Raw genomic sequence first — 16815 nt, forward strand, 5'->3', positions numbered from 1 at the left:
AAACAAGAAAAATCCCATTTATGGAAAAACCAAAAAAAATACGTTAGAGTTCAAATCTTATTATTTGGGTGTGTTTCACTCACGCAGATGACCTTTCTGGGACATACTGATGTTTCACCTGTCGTGGAGGAAAAGAAGAAGAAGAAGTGGAGGAAGAAAAACATCGTCGTCGTTTTTGTAAATTTTTTGTGTTTTTGACCTCTTTTTTCCTCCCAAATCTCAGCCCGGAAGTGCATCTGTGTGTCACATCGTGAGCCCGTGATCCTCCTCCAGACATGGGTGATGCATTCGAGCAGTATCTCCTCACGGATCTCTGTGATGTGAGCGAAACAATTCAGCAGCGTTGCACTCAGCGGATAAAAGTAAGTTCCAGACGTCCGGAAAGATCTTCAGGGCCACTAATTTTTACGTTCTTGTCATCCACAGTATACGTGCTTTAGTGCCTCAGACAAGTATCTGGTGTTTGGTGCTACATCCGGGAGTCTCTATCTGTTCCAGCGCTCACCGTGCAAGTTCAGACACTTGATCCCCAATCGAACGACCTCCGTGACCCTCGTGAGTGTTTCCACGAGTGAAAAGTACGTTGCGCATGCTACGGCCTCAGGGGAGATTTTCCTTTCAGCGCTGGACAGTGAGGCTGCAATCCCCGAGAGGGCAGGGAAGGTGGACACGGGGAGGATCACGTACCTCCACTGGGCAAATGGGGATAAATGTTTGTACTTTGGGGATGATCGTGGGCGTGTGACGTGCGTGAGCATCTCAACCTTCATCCATCGCTCTCTGCTCAATATGCACACGCAGGAGATTCTCCTCTTGGGTGCCCCCGTGGTGCAAATTGACAGCTTCGACGTCCTCCTGCTGGTCACCACAACAGCTGGGAGCATAATGTGCAATACAGAGCGTGAGGAGTTCAAACGAATTGGGAATCAAGCTCGCAATGGAGCATGTGGAGCATGTTTTGTCGGTGTTCAACGGGAGGAATTCCTCTCGGGACGGATTTACTGTGCTCGCCCCAAGACTCGCTTCTGGGAAGTTCAATTTGATGGGAATGTGAAGCAAACAATAGACCTAAGGGATGCTCTGGCCATTCCACCAGCCCGAATTCGTCACAAAACCCCGGAGAATGCTTCAAGGGACTTCCCAGCGCAAATTCTGAGTTTTCAGCAAGTTCTGTGCATGGATAATAAGCTAATTGTAGCCCACACCCCATTGGGGATTTATATCTTCGATCCGAAGAATAATTTTGTACTGTGGAATGATGAATTTCCGGGGATTCACAGCATCCGGATCGTAGGGAATGCAATTTACGTTTTTCTCGACACAATGGAGGTGTTTGTGGTGCGCGTAGCCAAACTCTGTGATCATATTGTTGACACCCTGATGTTGGAAGACTTTCCCACATGCCTGGAGCTAATTGTACGGAATGAGTCGTACGTGAAGAATCACGTCAGGGTGCGGGATTCGCCGCAAATTGGGCGATTCCGTGATTTTTTGTGTCAAATGCACGAAGAGGAGGTTCTAAAGCTCATTGAGAGCATAATTTCAACCCCAAAGGTGGATTCGGTGCCCGTGGCTCATGACGAGGGGAAGTTTCCCCAGAAGAATATCAAGGATGTCATTGCAACGGTGATAAAGAGCAAATTGGGGAGGAATATCAAGATTGGACTGAATCTGCTGGCCAGCTTCGATGCAGGGCAGAAGCATGAGGCAGTTCCGCCGGAGAATGGACACAGGGCGGTTTTCAGGGAGATTGAGGAATTCTCAGCACCTCCGGATGAGGAAATTGTTACCCGGAGGATGGTGCTCAGTAGGAAGACCGTCCCGGAGATGGTCTATCCGCGACTTACGGACGAGGAGAAACTTCTCCGGAATCTCTATATGATCTACAAATCATCACGAATTGGGAATATCAGGCTTGTGGAGCGCTATGCTGAGATTTTTGATCGGTACACCCTAGCGGAGATTTCTGCGCTCCTCCTCAAGCTTCAGGCTGTAATGGTGGAGAATGGTGAGTTGCTATCAGAGTTGGGCGGTTTGTTTACATTTTTACATACTTTTTTACATGTAAACAATTCCTTTCTTTACATGCTTTTTTCTTTACATTTTCTTTACATTTTAATTTTACATAAATAAATGTAAAAGAAAATAATGGTAGAAAAATATTTTTTTAATTGAAAAAAATGTAATTATTTTGTAAAATTATGAAAAAAGTTATTTTCAGACAAAAAAATCATGATAAGAGACAAAATTGTAAAGTAAATTTTTATGCACATCTTCGAAATTTTTAAAAATACAGATAGAATTAATTTGTTAAAGGTTTGTAAATTGTCATACTTTTATGGAAAATTTCACTTGTAGTTTTGTAAAAATGTTTTTCAACTCCATTATTAAGGAGAAAAGTTGAAATTGAACTTATTTTCTTCCTTCAACACATTCTTTCCTTATGAAAAAATTCTTTAAATTAACATTATAGGGGAGACCGGGGTAAAAATAGTCAATTTGCATAAATCCTTATCTGCAGGATTCCCCAAGGGCAAGAAAATTTCCTCGATACGTCATTCTTATAGGAAATTTCCTGGCCTACAACTTTGTCTCAGACCACTTTTCTCTATCTCCACGGGAAATATGAGTTTTCGAGCTTTTCCTAAACCCTTCCGCTTCTGACTATTTTTAAACGCGGCGGGTAAATATAGTCACCAGTTGGCTAAATAAAGTCGGTCGAATTTTCCGACATTTCCAATGATTTCCCACCTGAGAGATTGACAGTAGTTGATAGCTAAACTTCTCACCTTTTGATTCGCGACAAGGAATTTCACTTTTATACGCACTAAAACAGAGAATTTTGCGATTTTCTCAATCACGTCATTTTGCAACAAATGGATAGAAAATATGTCAAAAATTTCGAACTCCCATATGATTTACATGGGTTGACCCGATCTACCCCAAGGGGTATGTTTTGATTCAATTAATTGTTCAGAAAAATCATTATAAGTTAGTGAAAAATACACCATGGCAACGTTTTCTGAAGTAACCTAGATAGTGAGAAAAATTATCAGATTGGAAAATTGCTGAAGGAAAACTTCGGAAAACTCGTTTTTCTCAATACGCAAAAGTTTGGGAAATGGGCCAAAAATCTATTTTCATTTTTAACTCCTAAAGTACTGATCGGATAACCTCCAAATTACCGTCAAAAATTATAGGTTGGTAGGGCTTTCCACCAGAATTTTTTCCGATTTTTCCGATTAATAACTTCGGAGAAATTGGCATTTGAAAATTCGAAAATGACTATTTTTACCCCGGTCTCCCCTACCTTTAAAAGGTGAGTTTTCTCCATGAAAAATATATGTGTTCATTTCACATAAATGCGAAATTATCTATCATGGTAATTTGAGCTTTAACTCAAAATTATGTTAAAGAAAGCTTTAATAATAATGTGAGAAAAGGCTTTAAGAACGTCAATAAGAATGAAAAACCAGGATATTTCATCTTTTTCTTTACAAAAAGGAAATTTCTACATAATCTTGACTTAACCTGCAGGCCGCCAAGACCTTGGAGCTTCCTTAGAGCGCCAAGGTGGGGTCGTTGAACGACCCCAAGAAGGAAGTCGATTTTCTCATAAACTATACAACCGGGAACTGTCGGGTCACTACCTTTACACTCTTTATATAGTCCTCTTGCCCCTTGCATTACAAATTTTCCACCACAAAGCAATTAGAAGAACATATTATGGAAAAACTTTTTTCACTCATTTTTCACAATTTCTTCGCGAGAAATTTGCCACGAAGTTGATCGCAACTGCTATTTTTTTCACTACTTCCCCACATTCCCTTCACTTCCCGCACCGTGATAAATGGCAATATTTCTAGAAGATTCTTTATTCTTTTGAACACTTATGTGCTTCTGACTATGTTTTATGCGATTTATGCTACTTATTCGCGATGATTTTGACACTAAGAAGGTAGGGTGGGAAATAAAAACAACCCCACTAGCACACGGTTCATGACTTTACTAACTTCATTCTAAGAAATTTTCCGCAGCATGGCCGTTACATCAATTTTTGAATTCCCTTCTTCTACATTTTCCTTAATAACTTTTCTTGTGGTGGACGGATTGAGCTGAAATTTTTACACAACCTCCTCAGATAACCAAGGAACTTATTTCCAAAAGATGGGAATGGTATCTTTTATGTTTATTAAGTTATAGCACGAAATATAGCGCTGGGGTCGTTCAACGACCCCGCTTGGCGGCCTAGAGGTTAAGTTTTTTTTTTTTTAAATATCTTAACGGGTTTCATATAAAAGATGATTTTCTACCGACATTTCTGACCAATCAGTAATTTTGCATACATATTAAGAAAGAAATTTAAAACCTTTTAAAAAATTAACAAACTTTTTACTAACTAATTTTTCCGTTAATGTAAAGCAACTTTTTGATTTAAAGACTTTTAGTTAATTACTTGAATTAATTTTAACAAAGAAAAATCAAACTTTAGGTTTTTTCCGATCATTTCTCCCTCAATTATTGTTTTTACAAATTTTTTACATTTTTGTATACTTTACATAAAATTTACATATTTTTTACATGTAAAATGTAAAAATCATGTAAACAAATAATTTTACATGAAATTGCCCAACTCTGGTTGCTATCTTTCGGTTTTGCCTGACGGACTGATCTTTAAACCCTTTTTTCCTTCTTGCTTCCAGGGGAGAGTGAACCAGAAGCCAGGAGGAATTGTATCGGCTTGTACTTGGACTACGTGAAACCCGAATTAATTTGGGAGATGGAGGAGAAAGCTCAGGAATTCCTCCTGGAGGGATTTATTGTGGTTAATGAGGGAGACGCATCGCCCAAGTGCACCAACTGCTCATTCCCACTCATCTCCATGAGCGAAGGACAACACATGGATGTGGGGAAGATTCTCTTTCAGTTCCTCTGGTCACGGCAGGAGAGGCAGCGCTGTGAAGACATGGCGAAGCGGGTGCCAGCTCTCCTCAGCCTGTGGTGCCTCTATCGCAGTCAGGAGGGACCTTTTGAGCACATGGAGGATGTTCTCTTTGCCTCCGGAAGCTGTGCAGTCTTCACCAAAGTGTCTGAGCGCTTCCGCGGGATGCAATTTGGGCGGGTGCTGTACCTCCTTGACCAACTGCTGACACACAGCACAGCCTGGTGCCCACAGTGTGGTGCTCAGGCGGACATTGAATCTCCCCCAGACAATCTCCCATCATTCTACACGTGGAATTATCTCGCCGATGTGGCGGCAAAGTGCGCAGGAGGCCGGGAAACGCTCAGGGAGTTGCAAAAGTATCAGAAGAATCTCCCAAAAAATGCACTGATGAGGGAATTTTTCCTCACGTGCCTGCAGATGCCATAGAGGGGGGACTCAAAGCGGGGATGGCGCTCAAAACTTTCCAGTTACCACAAGAACAATGCTCGGACACGAGTCGGAATCCGACTCAGTATTTGACTGTATTTTAAACTGCATATTTTTTACACAAAATATACACCAAAAATGCATTAAAGGATACTCTATGTAGGCTATAAGGTGCAAGTTGCTATACATATAATTATACATACCTACTAAATTATTTACCGTGTATTATTTTAACGACAAATAAATCATTTATTAGAGAGAGAGAAAATGTCTTTTTTAATTATTTTTTATTAATTTGAGAGTTTTTTGGCGCAGTGAGTTTAGATTGGTCTTTGTTTGAGAAAAGGCGAAGGTTCGAATCCGATGAAATCCTTTATATTTTTTTTAGGTTTTTTTTAAAATTAATTTCAAGAACCCTCCATAAATCAATGATTAGCCCTTTAAGGACTTTAAGGAATCTATAGCGATATAAGAATCTATTTTTGGAAATTCCTTTGAGCCCAAGTAAATTATTTCTGACAAAAAAAAACTAATTTTGAAATACTTCATTTTTCATCCTTTTCAAGCGAATTTCCTAACCCTTTAAAGACCGTAAAAATTCCAGAGGGTGGAATGGAGTAAAAATAAATTTTAGGGCTAACTTTGGACCTCAAATGAGACATTTTAAGCCAAAAAATCTCAACCTTGGAGAAGATTCAGATCCAATAAAAGTAATGCAATATTAAGCATTTAACCCTTTCAGGACTGCGATCAATCCAGCGAGCTGATTGGACTAAAAAAATAAATAACTCAAAAATTTTCAGTTTTTCATTCTTTCTGATCCTGTGAATCCTTGGGGATGTTCTTTTGTGTTCATAAAATGATCAGGGATTGTAACAACTTAGGGATAGATTCTGATAAAAAAAATTTCTTTTTTTTTTCTTTCCTTCAATTCGTCAGTTATAAGATTTCTGGCCTTCTAGGAAAAATCTTATAAGATTTTAACATTTTATTTCTATCCTTAATCGGATTTTTGAAGAAAAATTACTTTTCCTGACATCTTCAGAGATCTTTCTGACTATTTTCCTCAAAAACAAATTCTTTCTTTCTCTTTTGTAGAACGACAATAAAACGATTTAATAACACCGAATTGTCAAAACCTGAAAGCAAATTTTCAGTTGTTAGAATAGAAAAAAAAATTTATCAGAATCTACCCCTTAATCTTGTACTAATTTAAACTCAATATTAAAAAAAAAATACTAGGAATGTTGGAGATTCGGTCAATTTACAAATGTTGTGGGAGTCAAAACGCGGGATCTGACCTTTTAAAAATACTCTTTTATTATTTTTGCGACGTTTCGGAGCTTTATTTCTCCTTCCTCAGGCATCAATAATTGGGGGTATTTTTGTCAAATTAATTTTCACTTTCTGCATCCACTTTGCACCAATTACGGTTCTCATCACCATGGCTTTTTGACTTGGTCCAGGTACCTATACAAAATGAAACATTTTCAAAATCGAACCTTTGGGTCAGTGACACAATGAACCTGAAAGGGCTAAAAAATAAGCTACATGACGAAAACGTCCCATCGATCTATAAAGGTTTAATCAATTTTATATCTTTCGGATATTTCTTTTTAATTCTAGCAATGATAGAAAATAAAGATTATCGTCTATGGCCGTATTCTGTGACCAAGAAATCCTTAATCAGAACATTTAAAGATTTTAAGGATTTCAAGGACGCTGAATAGAACTCACCAGACTTTTTTTATTAAAAATTTTTAATGCTTTTAATAATTTTAATTCACCAAGAACGAGATTTTTTAATTTCAAACATCTAAATTTTTTTATTAAAAGCTTTCTATCAATCCGAATTTTTATTTATTCCTTTAAAAAACCCCAAAATGCCAAGATTTTTTTAAAATCCGAATTTTAAATTAATTTCTTTAAAAAAATAGCTAAATATGTTGTTGAATTTCATCTAGAAGATCTAAAATTTTTCTTTATTCAATAAATTTCGATATCTTCCCAAAGCGAAATCCTCGGATATGAGTATCCCGATTATCAGATTAATTCAAAAAATAATCAAAAAGATACTTTACCTTATTGAGAATCCTTTCAAATCCACACAATTTCATAATTTCAATGAAAAAATTACCAAATCAACGATGAAGAATCTCAAAGAAAAGACTTTAAAATTATTCTTCGAATTGGACTTTATTGTATATATATTTATATATATTTAATATACTTTATTTCCATACATCTTGTAGCTTTTTTTTCTCAATATATATTTTCTTCTTTTATTTTTTCTTTTCATTTGAAATATATAGTTTTTCTTTTTTTTATTTTTTCAGAAATTATACATATTGATTTCTTGCAGTAATATCGATTTTTTCTTTTACTTTTTTCTTCACCTTATAAATAAATATTAGTTTTTGTGTATTTTCCACTTTCTCTAAAACTTACAATGTACTTTTCTTACCCGATATATTTTATCTTTTCTTTTCTTTTATAATGTAATGCTTTCATTTTTTTCTTGTAAATATGAACGAGAAAGATGTATGATATAGATTTTTTCTTAATTTTTTTTATATTTTCTGTATAATCAATAAAATATCGTTAATTTTCTTTTTTTATACTTCTTGTCTCTCTTTTTTTTCTTCAATAAAAACACTATAAATATAATTTCTAATCATCTCTATTTTGTTGGTTGTGTCTCAAATATCAAAATTCTTGTCTTTAAAATTTAATTATTTTTTATGGTTTTGGGTTCATTTTTAAAATAATGTAACAATTATTTTTTTTTAATGAGAAATTTTATTTTGTGATGAAAATAATGTGACTTTGTAAATGTTTTTTTTTCGTAGTGTTTCATACCTAAATATTATGAGAAAAAGAACTTTATATTTATTTTTAAAAAAATTATACATTGAAAATATTATTTGATAAAAGGTAAATTAAATAAAAAAAAAATATTTGGAAATTGAAATGGTTTCAATGTGTTGTGTCTTGATATCTTGCAGTTTGTTTGTTTTTTTTCTTCTTAGTTTTTAGTGATTCTGTGAAGGAGGATCATCTGGTTTTTTTTATTCTTCGTCTTCTTCTTAACATCTATCGGCAACAAACTATTAAATATGGTTTTTTCTGTATTTTCATCATCTTCCTTTTTTTATCTACTATTTGGGAAAATTCTGCTATTTCTTTGTGTTGTAACTATATAATTATTTTTGCTTGTTGATTAATTTTTCTATTAATATTTCTTTTACTATTTACTTTACTATATAGTTCTATTTCTTGGAATATCTCGAGACAACTTTTTTTTAACACTTTAGTGATTGTGTTTTGTTGATTTTTTCTTCTTCATTTTGTTTTCCAATATATAGGTAGGTATATAAAGAGTATACATATAGTTTGAAGTTGTACAGGAAGCTTTCCAGTTGAGGTAAAAGCTCCCATTTTGGGGGGAGGGGGGAGGGAGGCCTTAGATGCGATAGAATGTTTAGTAGAAAAAGAGGAGGAGAGTTTTTGGTTAGAAAAGTTTGAATACCATGATTTTTTTTATTCAATCAGTTCAAAAGTGTTTTTTGTGCTTTTTGGCGGGAAACTCTGAGCCATTGTCCACCATCCATCCAAAAAGTTCTCAACAACTTTCCATTTTTTTCTGTGTATATATAGAAAGAGAGTCCTGTTGCCCAAAAATATTGCCTTTAACTATTTTTTCTTTTGTTTCCATATTAACATTTTTTTCTATATTAAAAGTTTTATTTTTTTTTACTTTGTATGCACTTCAGTCATTCCATAAACTCTTTCAAGAAAATCTTTGTTATTTTTTTGTCATTTCTTTTTTGAGAGTTTACTTCATGGAACTGAGTGTTTTGTCTATAGCAATCACAATTATATACCATCGTTTTTCTGTAATATGTACATTTTGTTTTTTCTTTTACTATTTTATTTCTATTTTCTTAACTTTTGTCTTGAAGTGAGTTTTACTATTTTTAAAAAATAATTTACAAACATATTTTACAAAAATAAGCATTTTAGGAATCTCTTAATAAAAAAAAACAAATAAATTGGATACGATTTATGCCACTGATATTATGCCATCTTGGTGCATTTGATTAAAAATATTTTAATGATTTTTTTTGTTATAAATAAAAGAACTTTAATAGATTTATAGAAAATACAGGGAAGAGCTGCAGCGCCTAAGAAAGAAAAAATCATTTGACAGCAAATGTCATCTAATTTCTTTCTCTTAGGTGTAACAACTAAATTAAAAAAAATAATACTTGATGTTTCTAAAATATTTTTTTCAATTTTTTTAATGAGCTTGAGAGACTCTACCGAGAGATGAAACATTAAAAAACATCAACGTTTCTTTTTTGTTGAAAATTAGAAAACATCAAAAAACTTTTATTGCCTCGAGTTTTTTTATGCGAAAACACTCAAAGGAACAATTTATGTACAAAAGTTACAGGCAATGAGTGTATCACTGAAATGAAAAGCAATTTATTATACAATCAAAAAATGAATAATTATTAAAAATAAATAATAACAAAAATAGGTAAAAAAAAATGAGGAGTTTCCAAGTAGATTACATTCTTAATACTCAAAAAAAATCGCACGCTTCAAAGCGATGTATTTACACTCGGAGAAATTCGAATTAACCACCAAGTTAATCCCATTTTCTCACAGCGACAACAGAAAGTGAACATTTTGTTTATATTAATAAATTTTAAGGCATTAGAAAAAAATCAAAAATTAAAAAAACACTTACCGCTAAAACTTGAAAAATATTTTCATAAAAGTTTAAAAAATGGTTGATTTTGTATTTTTTTTTCTCTTTTCTAAGGTACAAAAATGGCTTATCGGAAGATTTACCTTAATATTCTTTTTTATCAAGGAGTGAGGAACATCGAAACAAGATTGCAAGTTTCAAAAAAGAAATAAAAAATCAATTTTTTTTATAAAATAGCAATCATTTTTAATATTTTTCTTTACATTTTTTTTTTGAAACTTTGTAAAATAAAAAACTTCGTAATACAACGTATAAAATATTTGCAACAATATTTCCTCCATAGTTTTTTTGTTAAATAGAATATTTTTCATTAAAACTTTATTTGCAAAAGAAACAACTCAACACAGAAGAAAAGGTTAATTTGATAAAGTTTTCTTTTGTAATTTCAAAAATTTATCAAACACCTTTCCTTGCAGGTGTTAAACCCTCTCAATGCACTTTCTATTGCGACATCCAAGCTGTGTGGGCGAGAAAAATTAAACTTATTTGGAAAAGAATAAAATAAATAAATATTGCAAATGAAAATTAAAATATTACAGGAAAATTGCAATGACGAGTGATTATTTTTTTTGTTAAATTAAAAATACGAAAAATACATTTCGGGAGAAAATAAAGAATACCAACACGTATTTTTTTAATTTCTCAGAGTGTAATAAAATTAATGAGAAGAAATAAAATGCCAAAAAATAAAAAGTTTTGTCACAAAATCTCCTCATACGTGTCATTAACAAATCCTTAATGGTTTCCTTTACCTCAGTTTTTATCACTTAAAATTAATTTGTAACTTGATGTTTTTTTTTGTAAAATTTAAACCTTATGTAGAAGATAAATTTAATAGTGTTATAGCCATAAAATTCATACACTGTCTCACTTTTTTTTCTCCTTCTTCACCTCCAAAATATTTATTGATAAATTTCGTGTATTTCCTTAGTTATTCCTTATCAAGTTATTAATTAATATTTAATAGATATTTTTTTCTTCAACGACACTCATCTATTCAATAAACTTCCATTACTCAATTTCATCTTCTTTTTTTTTGTATTTCTTCTCATTTTTTTTGTGTGTGTTTGTTGCTCCTTAACAATTAGAGACGTTTTACATTTTTCTTCGTCTTCTTCTTTTGAAATGGTTTATCCAGTACAGAGGTTCTTCATTTTTTTTTATTATTAATTTCTCTCATTGTATTTTTCATGTTTTAAGTAATAATTACTATTTAATAATAAGTGTATTAATATGAATAATTTATATTGCATCTAAATAGATTGTTCATGTACTTTTAAGTGCTTTTCATCTTGTTATTTTCTTCTTGCTATCTTCAATCATTTCTTCTTCATTTTTTTTTTCAAGCATTCTTCCATCCATTAAATATTACAATTTTTTTTTTATTATTAATTTCTCAATGATGTTCTTCCATTCGCATCAATATATATTCATGTATGAGGGGGGGAGTAGAGAGTAATTGATCTGTGAAAATCTTTTATCAGCTTTTGAAATGCAATTAATTTTTCTTTTTCATTTGCAATTTGCGTGACTTCACGTCCGAGTTTTTTTAGTTCAAGTTTATGGTCTTTTTGTAATTGTTTAAATAAATCTTGGACTGTTTAGGGACTTTTGTGTTTCACTCGAAAATGCAAGTAGAGTTTTGCACATAAATTGCACGCATTGATTAAAATGATTGCTTTCATACTTGATCACGATAGAAGAGTTTAAAGATCATGCATTAGATCATTTTAAGCTCTGAATTGAAAAAAGCATTTAGACGAATTATTTCTAGCAAATTAACGGGAATAAAATTTTGAAAAATTGCTGGGAAATTAAAGAATTTTTCTCTTTTAAAGTGATCTTTGGAAATTTTTTGTGATCTTTGCAACATATTTTTCTTGCAAAGTTTTCCTTGAAAGCTTCAATTTCTTTGCAAAGATCACTGAAAAAAGTGATCGCGATTTATCTGAAAAATTGAAAAGATCACTTTTAAAAAAAATTCCAAAGATCAACTCAAAAAAAAGGTTCATATCGCCACACTTGAAGATCAATACATAGCAAGTGTCCACTGATCGATGGAACTATCAATTTGCAGGACGATTGCGGATCGTTTGATCGTCATGCAAGCTGATAGCGTACGATTTTTATCCTTTCGGAGTGAATTCCAGACGCGATCATCGTTCCGAATACTGATCGCACTATGAAATTAATTCCAAAAAAGAACAAAAAGTCCACGTAAGGCTACCTGGAATAGTAACAAAGCGCAATAAAACTGCTTGAGGGGTGATCGTGGATGTCAATCCACACACAAAAAATGTCACATTTACAACCATTTTTAAAAAATATAATAGAATTCATTTTTTTTACAATGTAATATCCTCCTCTGGTAACGCGTCCACATTATTATCAATTCAATTATTTTAATATTTTAATATAAATATTTTTTTTCTTTTCTCGATCTTCGGAAAAAAAGTGGAAAACATTGAAAGTATTTAACGATAGAGATCCATTGAGTTTCTTAAAGTTACTATCAATATGTTTTTTTTTTGTTCTTCTTAATAATTATCCTCTATATTGTATTTTTCTCTTTCAGTTTCATGCCTTAAATCTATTAGTAAAATGTATAATTTATATTTTATATTTTGTATATAATATTTTATATTTTCATCTCTTCATTTCTTATGAATAAGTTAATAGTTTTTTTTATAGTTAATATATATTTTTTCTCCATCAGATATTTGCAGAGTGTCTCACATTAAAAATTACGTCTCTATTTTTTTTCAATTTCCCATCGTAGAACGATGATAGTTTTTTTGTAGTTTATTTTCTTGTAGGTTTTTTTCTCATTTTTTTTCTCACGTTATTTTCTCTTAATTTTTTTTCTTTTGTACAATAATAGGCAAAAATATAAGTCTTTTATATTTATTTCTTGTTTTTTTCATTAATTTGTTGTCATGGAAACGTAATCACGTTTCAAATCAGCAAAGACAACATCAGTCAATCAGTTCTTGTAGTTAAGAAAGCCACCGATTGAGGTGGATCTACGCGTGATCCTCGTTTGATCCTCAATCAGTGAAAGATCATTTATTTTTTAATCTTTGTGTCGTGTGTTGGATTCTGTAAGATTTTCCTTTAGATTTTTTTTCATTTGGTTTTTGTCTTACGAGAAAATGATGTAGGGGCCAAAACGTTGTTTCACGATCGTCGTTTTATATTTTGTTAAATCTCAATTTACGTCATTTTTGCGCGGTTTTTTTTTCAAAACATTAATTTTTTGATTTTATAAATTCGAATCGCGTTTTTTTTTAATAATAATTTTTATTTTCTCATTTTTCTATTACTAATTTTTCTTCATTTTTTTTTAAAGTACGCACCAGATTGATTTTAAGTCTTGGCAGTGTTCTCTTGTAATAACATTTAATTAAAAAACAAATTATTTGACGTTACAATAAAAAAATATTAAATAATAAAATATCAAACAAATACATTGACAACAAAATTGACGATTCTTTAAAGTATTTTTTTCTTATTAACTTTGTTTTTTTTTTCTTTAAGACTGGAATCGTTTTTTTAAGGTGGTATCGAAAAATATTAAATTTTGATTTTAAATATTTTGTGGGAATACTTTTTTTTTTAAGATTTTACTAATGAGAACGGATTTTTCTGAGAATTTTAATAAGATAAAAAAGACTTTTTTGTATTACTTTGAAAAATGAAAATAAATCATTTGTGAGGAAAGAGATAATTTTTATTTAAAAAAAAAAGAAAGTTTAATGATATTTTTTAAATAAGAAACTTTCTTTATGGATGTAATTTTTTTGCCTTATTTTCTTTATAAATGTTAAACAGATAATAAACAGAAAATAAGTTTTTTTGCGAGAAGAAAATACATAAAAGTCTTTCTTTAATTTTAAAATCTCAGAAAAAACTTAATAAATTCGACAAGACAAAATTTTATTCTTTTGTAAAATGTCCCATATTTCGCAAGATTTTTACTAAGGTTTTTTAAATCTTTTTTTTTTTCATTATTAAATTGATATGGTAAAACACGTAACAACTAAATCAGCCTTATTGATTTTTATTGTTTCTAGAATCTTCGTTCTTTTCAGATTAACTTCTTTTATTTATTTATTTTTTCTTTTAAACAATCTCGAAGTTCATCATCTTTAGTTTTTTTCTTCAATACTTTTGTTTCAAAGAGATAGAACGATGAAAAATATTTTTGCCAATTCGGTTTTCCATTCACTGAAACCATTTATATATTTTCAGAGATGTTCTCAACACTGCCGGATTTTTTGACTCTGCGCTTAATTCGAATTTTTTTCTTAAGAAAATTTTTCCCCTTTTCTCCAAAATACTTTTTGTTTTTCTCTCTCATATTTTCTCATGATCTCAAACACTGCAACTGATTGCCTTGCCTATGCCACACATCGTGATTTTTTTGTGATCTTGGTCTGTGAGATATTTTTATTTCCGAAACTTTATTTTACATTCCGGAATAGGTTTTGATGTCCAAAATTAAAAATTTATTTCATTTTTTTGCACTTGATCAGTGTTGTTGATTTTTTTGCAATTTGCCTCTATAAAATTTTGAATGTCTCGAAAATAAAAATATATATCTTCTCTCTTTATATATTTTTTAAAATTTATGTTTGTTTTTTTATGCAAAAAATAATGTTGTTCATCCTAAAAAAATATATTTCTGTCTCCATGCTTAAATATTTTCTTCACATTACTTTGTTTTTTGGTTTGTCTAGATATTTTTTTTTTCATTTGTAATTTTCTCTTTAGGGTTACCCTATTTATTTTATGTAAGGTTTTTGCGATAAATCTATTTTGTAAGATATTTCTTTTTGTCCACGATTCTTATCATTTTCACATCCTATACCACTTTAATTTTTGAAAATCTCCTTTCTTTTTTGATTAATGCACAAACATTGAAGGAAAAAATGTGTGCAAAGCATGCAATTTTATCGCAAAAAGTGGTTTAAAAAAAAAGAAGAATTTTATATAAAAATCAATTTGAAGCTTTTTTTATGCTCTTAGCTTTTCTAACATGATATCACGGCCTATGAGTTTTATTTTTTCAATTTTTCTTTGAGATATTTTCACATTTTTTTTTCTTACTCTTAATCTCACACTAAAAGGATTTTTTACTGATTTTTTTGGGGAACCTTTTTTTCAGGGAGATCTCACATCTACACCAAATTACACAATGATACGTCTTACACAAATACATTTCGCAAGAGAAGATTTTCTAACGAAGCTTTCCACAGACATCGCTTTTCTACTTGTACCTTTCATTTTTCTTTAAATTTATTATTTTCCTTAAAAACCACTGATGCCAAAATCAAAATTTGATAACCCTAAAAGCATCCTAAAAATTTGCATTCTATTAGAGAAATTTTCTTTTTCTTTTAAATTGAAACGGCTACAGCTAAAATGTGATCCTTTTTCTCTTTGCATTTTATTTGTATGTTATATAATAATATATATGTATATTTTTTAAATTATCCTCAACATTTTACAACACTCTGCGCCTCCTCCTAAATCTGCCCGAACTGGCACAAGTTTTGTGGCATATGGAAATATTTTCTCCGTATTGTCCTTCCATCTCTTTTAAACGACCAGCGTTAAGTTTTTTTTTTCTTTACCTTCATTTTTGAGCTTCGATGGATCCGAGGGTGGAAGATGTGGGATGATGGCGATGTCTTTGTTTTGTTTGTTTCTTTGAGAAAACACAAATAATTTGCCCGCTGCTGCGCGATTCGATGGGACTTATCTGGGCAAATTATTTCTTGGCCTTTTTTCAGTCCCCAAATCTACTGCACGCCTTCTTCCACTTGCACTGGGTGCACCACTGATCCTTGTGCTCCATCCCATACACCTTCCTGCACTTCTTGTTCTCACCACGTGTACGCCGATTCGGCGACAGCGGCGACCGGTGGCTACCAATGGCGGGAGCACTGTGAGCCACCACAGCACCCTGATTCACGGGCGACATGTAAATGTTCACATTGTGCTGCACCGCCGTGATGGCGTTTGTGTATGTGGGGGAGGGATAGGGGGCGTATGACGTGGACGGACGCGGTGACAGTCGGACGTGCTTCTGTGGTGATGCCTAAAATCACAAACATCTCATTTAAGAAGATTCCCCCTTTTTTTGCTAAATTTCTTCAAAGCCAAAATTTCTGTGCAACAAGTTACTCCAAAGAAGACAAATTAGATTTAATTACGACAAAAAAGGATTTCTTTAGAAGAAAAAATCTGTTTTTCGTGTAAAAAAATATTTTTTTACTCGACGTGTAATAAATATTCATTCATGTCGTAAAAAACACAACCCGGCTGGCCTGTAAATTACTTATTTTAAGATTTATTAGATCTTTTAAATGAATTTGTAATTTTCTTTCTCAGATTTGATGGTTTTTAAAGCTATATTAAACTTAAAAAATTGATTTCAAACAAAATTGAAAAAAAAACTCTATTTTTGAAATTGGTGTAATAATTGCCAGCCGGGTACCATTTCTTACACTGAATGAGAGGACGTAGAAAATTGTGGAGGTGAGTTAATCTTTTCCTAAAAAAGTGAAAAAAGTACACAAATTCATGAAACTAATGAGATAAAAAAAATTTCCTTTGGCCGCATTGTATACCCTTAATCCACCAAAAAACTTAAAATCCTCTA

At 31.9% G+C, this 16815-nt stretch overlaps 2 protein-coding genes across 4 annotated transcripts in view; one reads left to right on the forward strand and one right to left on the reverse strand.

Annotated features, from left to right (window-relative positions):
- Positions 1 to 108: 108 nt before the first annotated feature.
- LOC129787099 (BLOC-2 complex member HPS5 homolog) lies at positions 109 to 5639 on the forward strand. The gene is made up of 3 exons (XM_055822415.1): positions 109 to 362; positions 427 to 2008; positions 4704 to 5639. Exons 1-3 carry the CDS (start codon positions 276 to 278, stop codon positions 5369 to 5371), a joined length of 2337 nt encoding a protein of 778 aa, XP_055678390.1. The 5' UTR covers positions 109 to 275; the 3' UTR covers positions 5372 to 5639.
- A 1909-nt stretch (positions 5640 to 7548) lies between these two features.
- The window catches only part of LOC129787101 (zinc finger protein 395), an 88205-nt gene continuing 78938 nt past the window's right edge, over positions 7549 to 16815 (reverse strand). For all 3 annotated transcript variants that reach the window (XM_055822420.1, XM_055822419.1, XM_055822418.1), the window contains exon 8: positions 7549 to 16251. In XM_055822420.1, coding sequence (XP_055678395.1) covers positions 15940 to 16251 — 312 coding nt within the window. In that variant the 3' untranslated portion in view covers positions 7549 to 15939. The remainder of the gene's footprint in view (positions 16252 to 16815) is intronic.

Source organism: Lutzomyia longipalpis, chromosome 1 (assembly GCF_024334085.1).
Source record: "Lutzomyia longipalpis isolate SR_M1_2022 chromosome 1, ASM2433408v1".
Lineage (NCBI taxonomy): Eukaryota > Metazoa > Arthropoda > Insecta > Diptera > Psychodidae > Lutzomyia > Lutzomyia longipalpis.

Excerpts from the sequence above, each read along its gene's own strand:
- LOC129787099 (XM_055822415.1), top strand. The coding sequence starts at position 276 with ATGGGTGATGCATTCGAGCAGTATCTCCTCACGGATCTCTGTGATGTG. Across the intron at positions 363-426 it reads GTTGCACTCAGCGGATAAAA|TATACGTGCTTTAGTGCCTC; the intron begins GTAAGTTCCAGA and ends TGTCATCCACAG. Across the intron at positions 2,009-4,703 it reads GGCTGTAATGGTGGAGAATG|GGGAGAGTGAACCAGAAGCC; the intron begins GTGAGTTGCTAT and ends TCTTGCTTCCAG.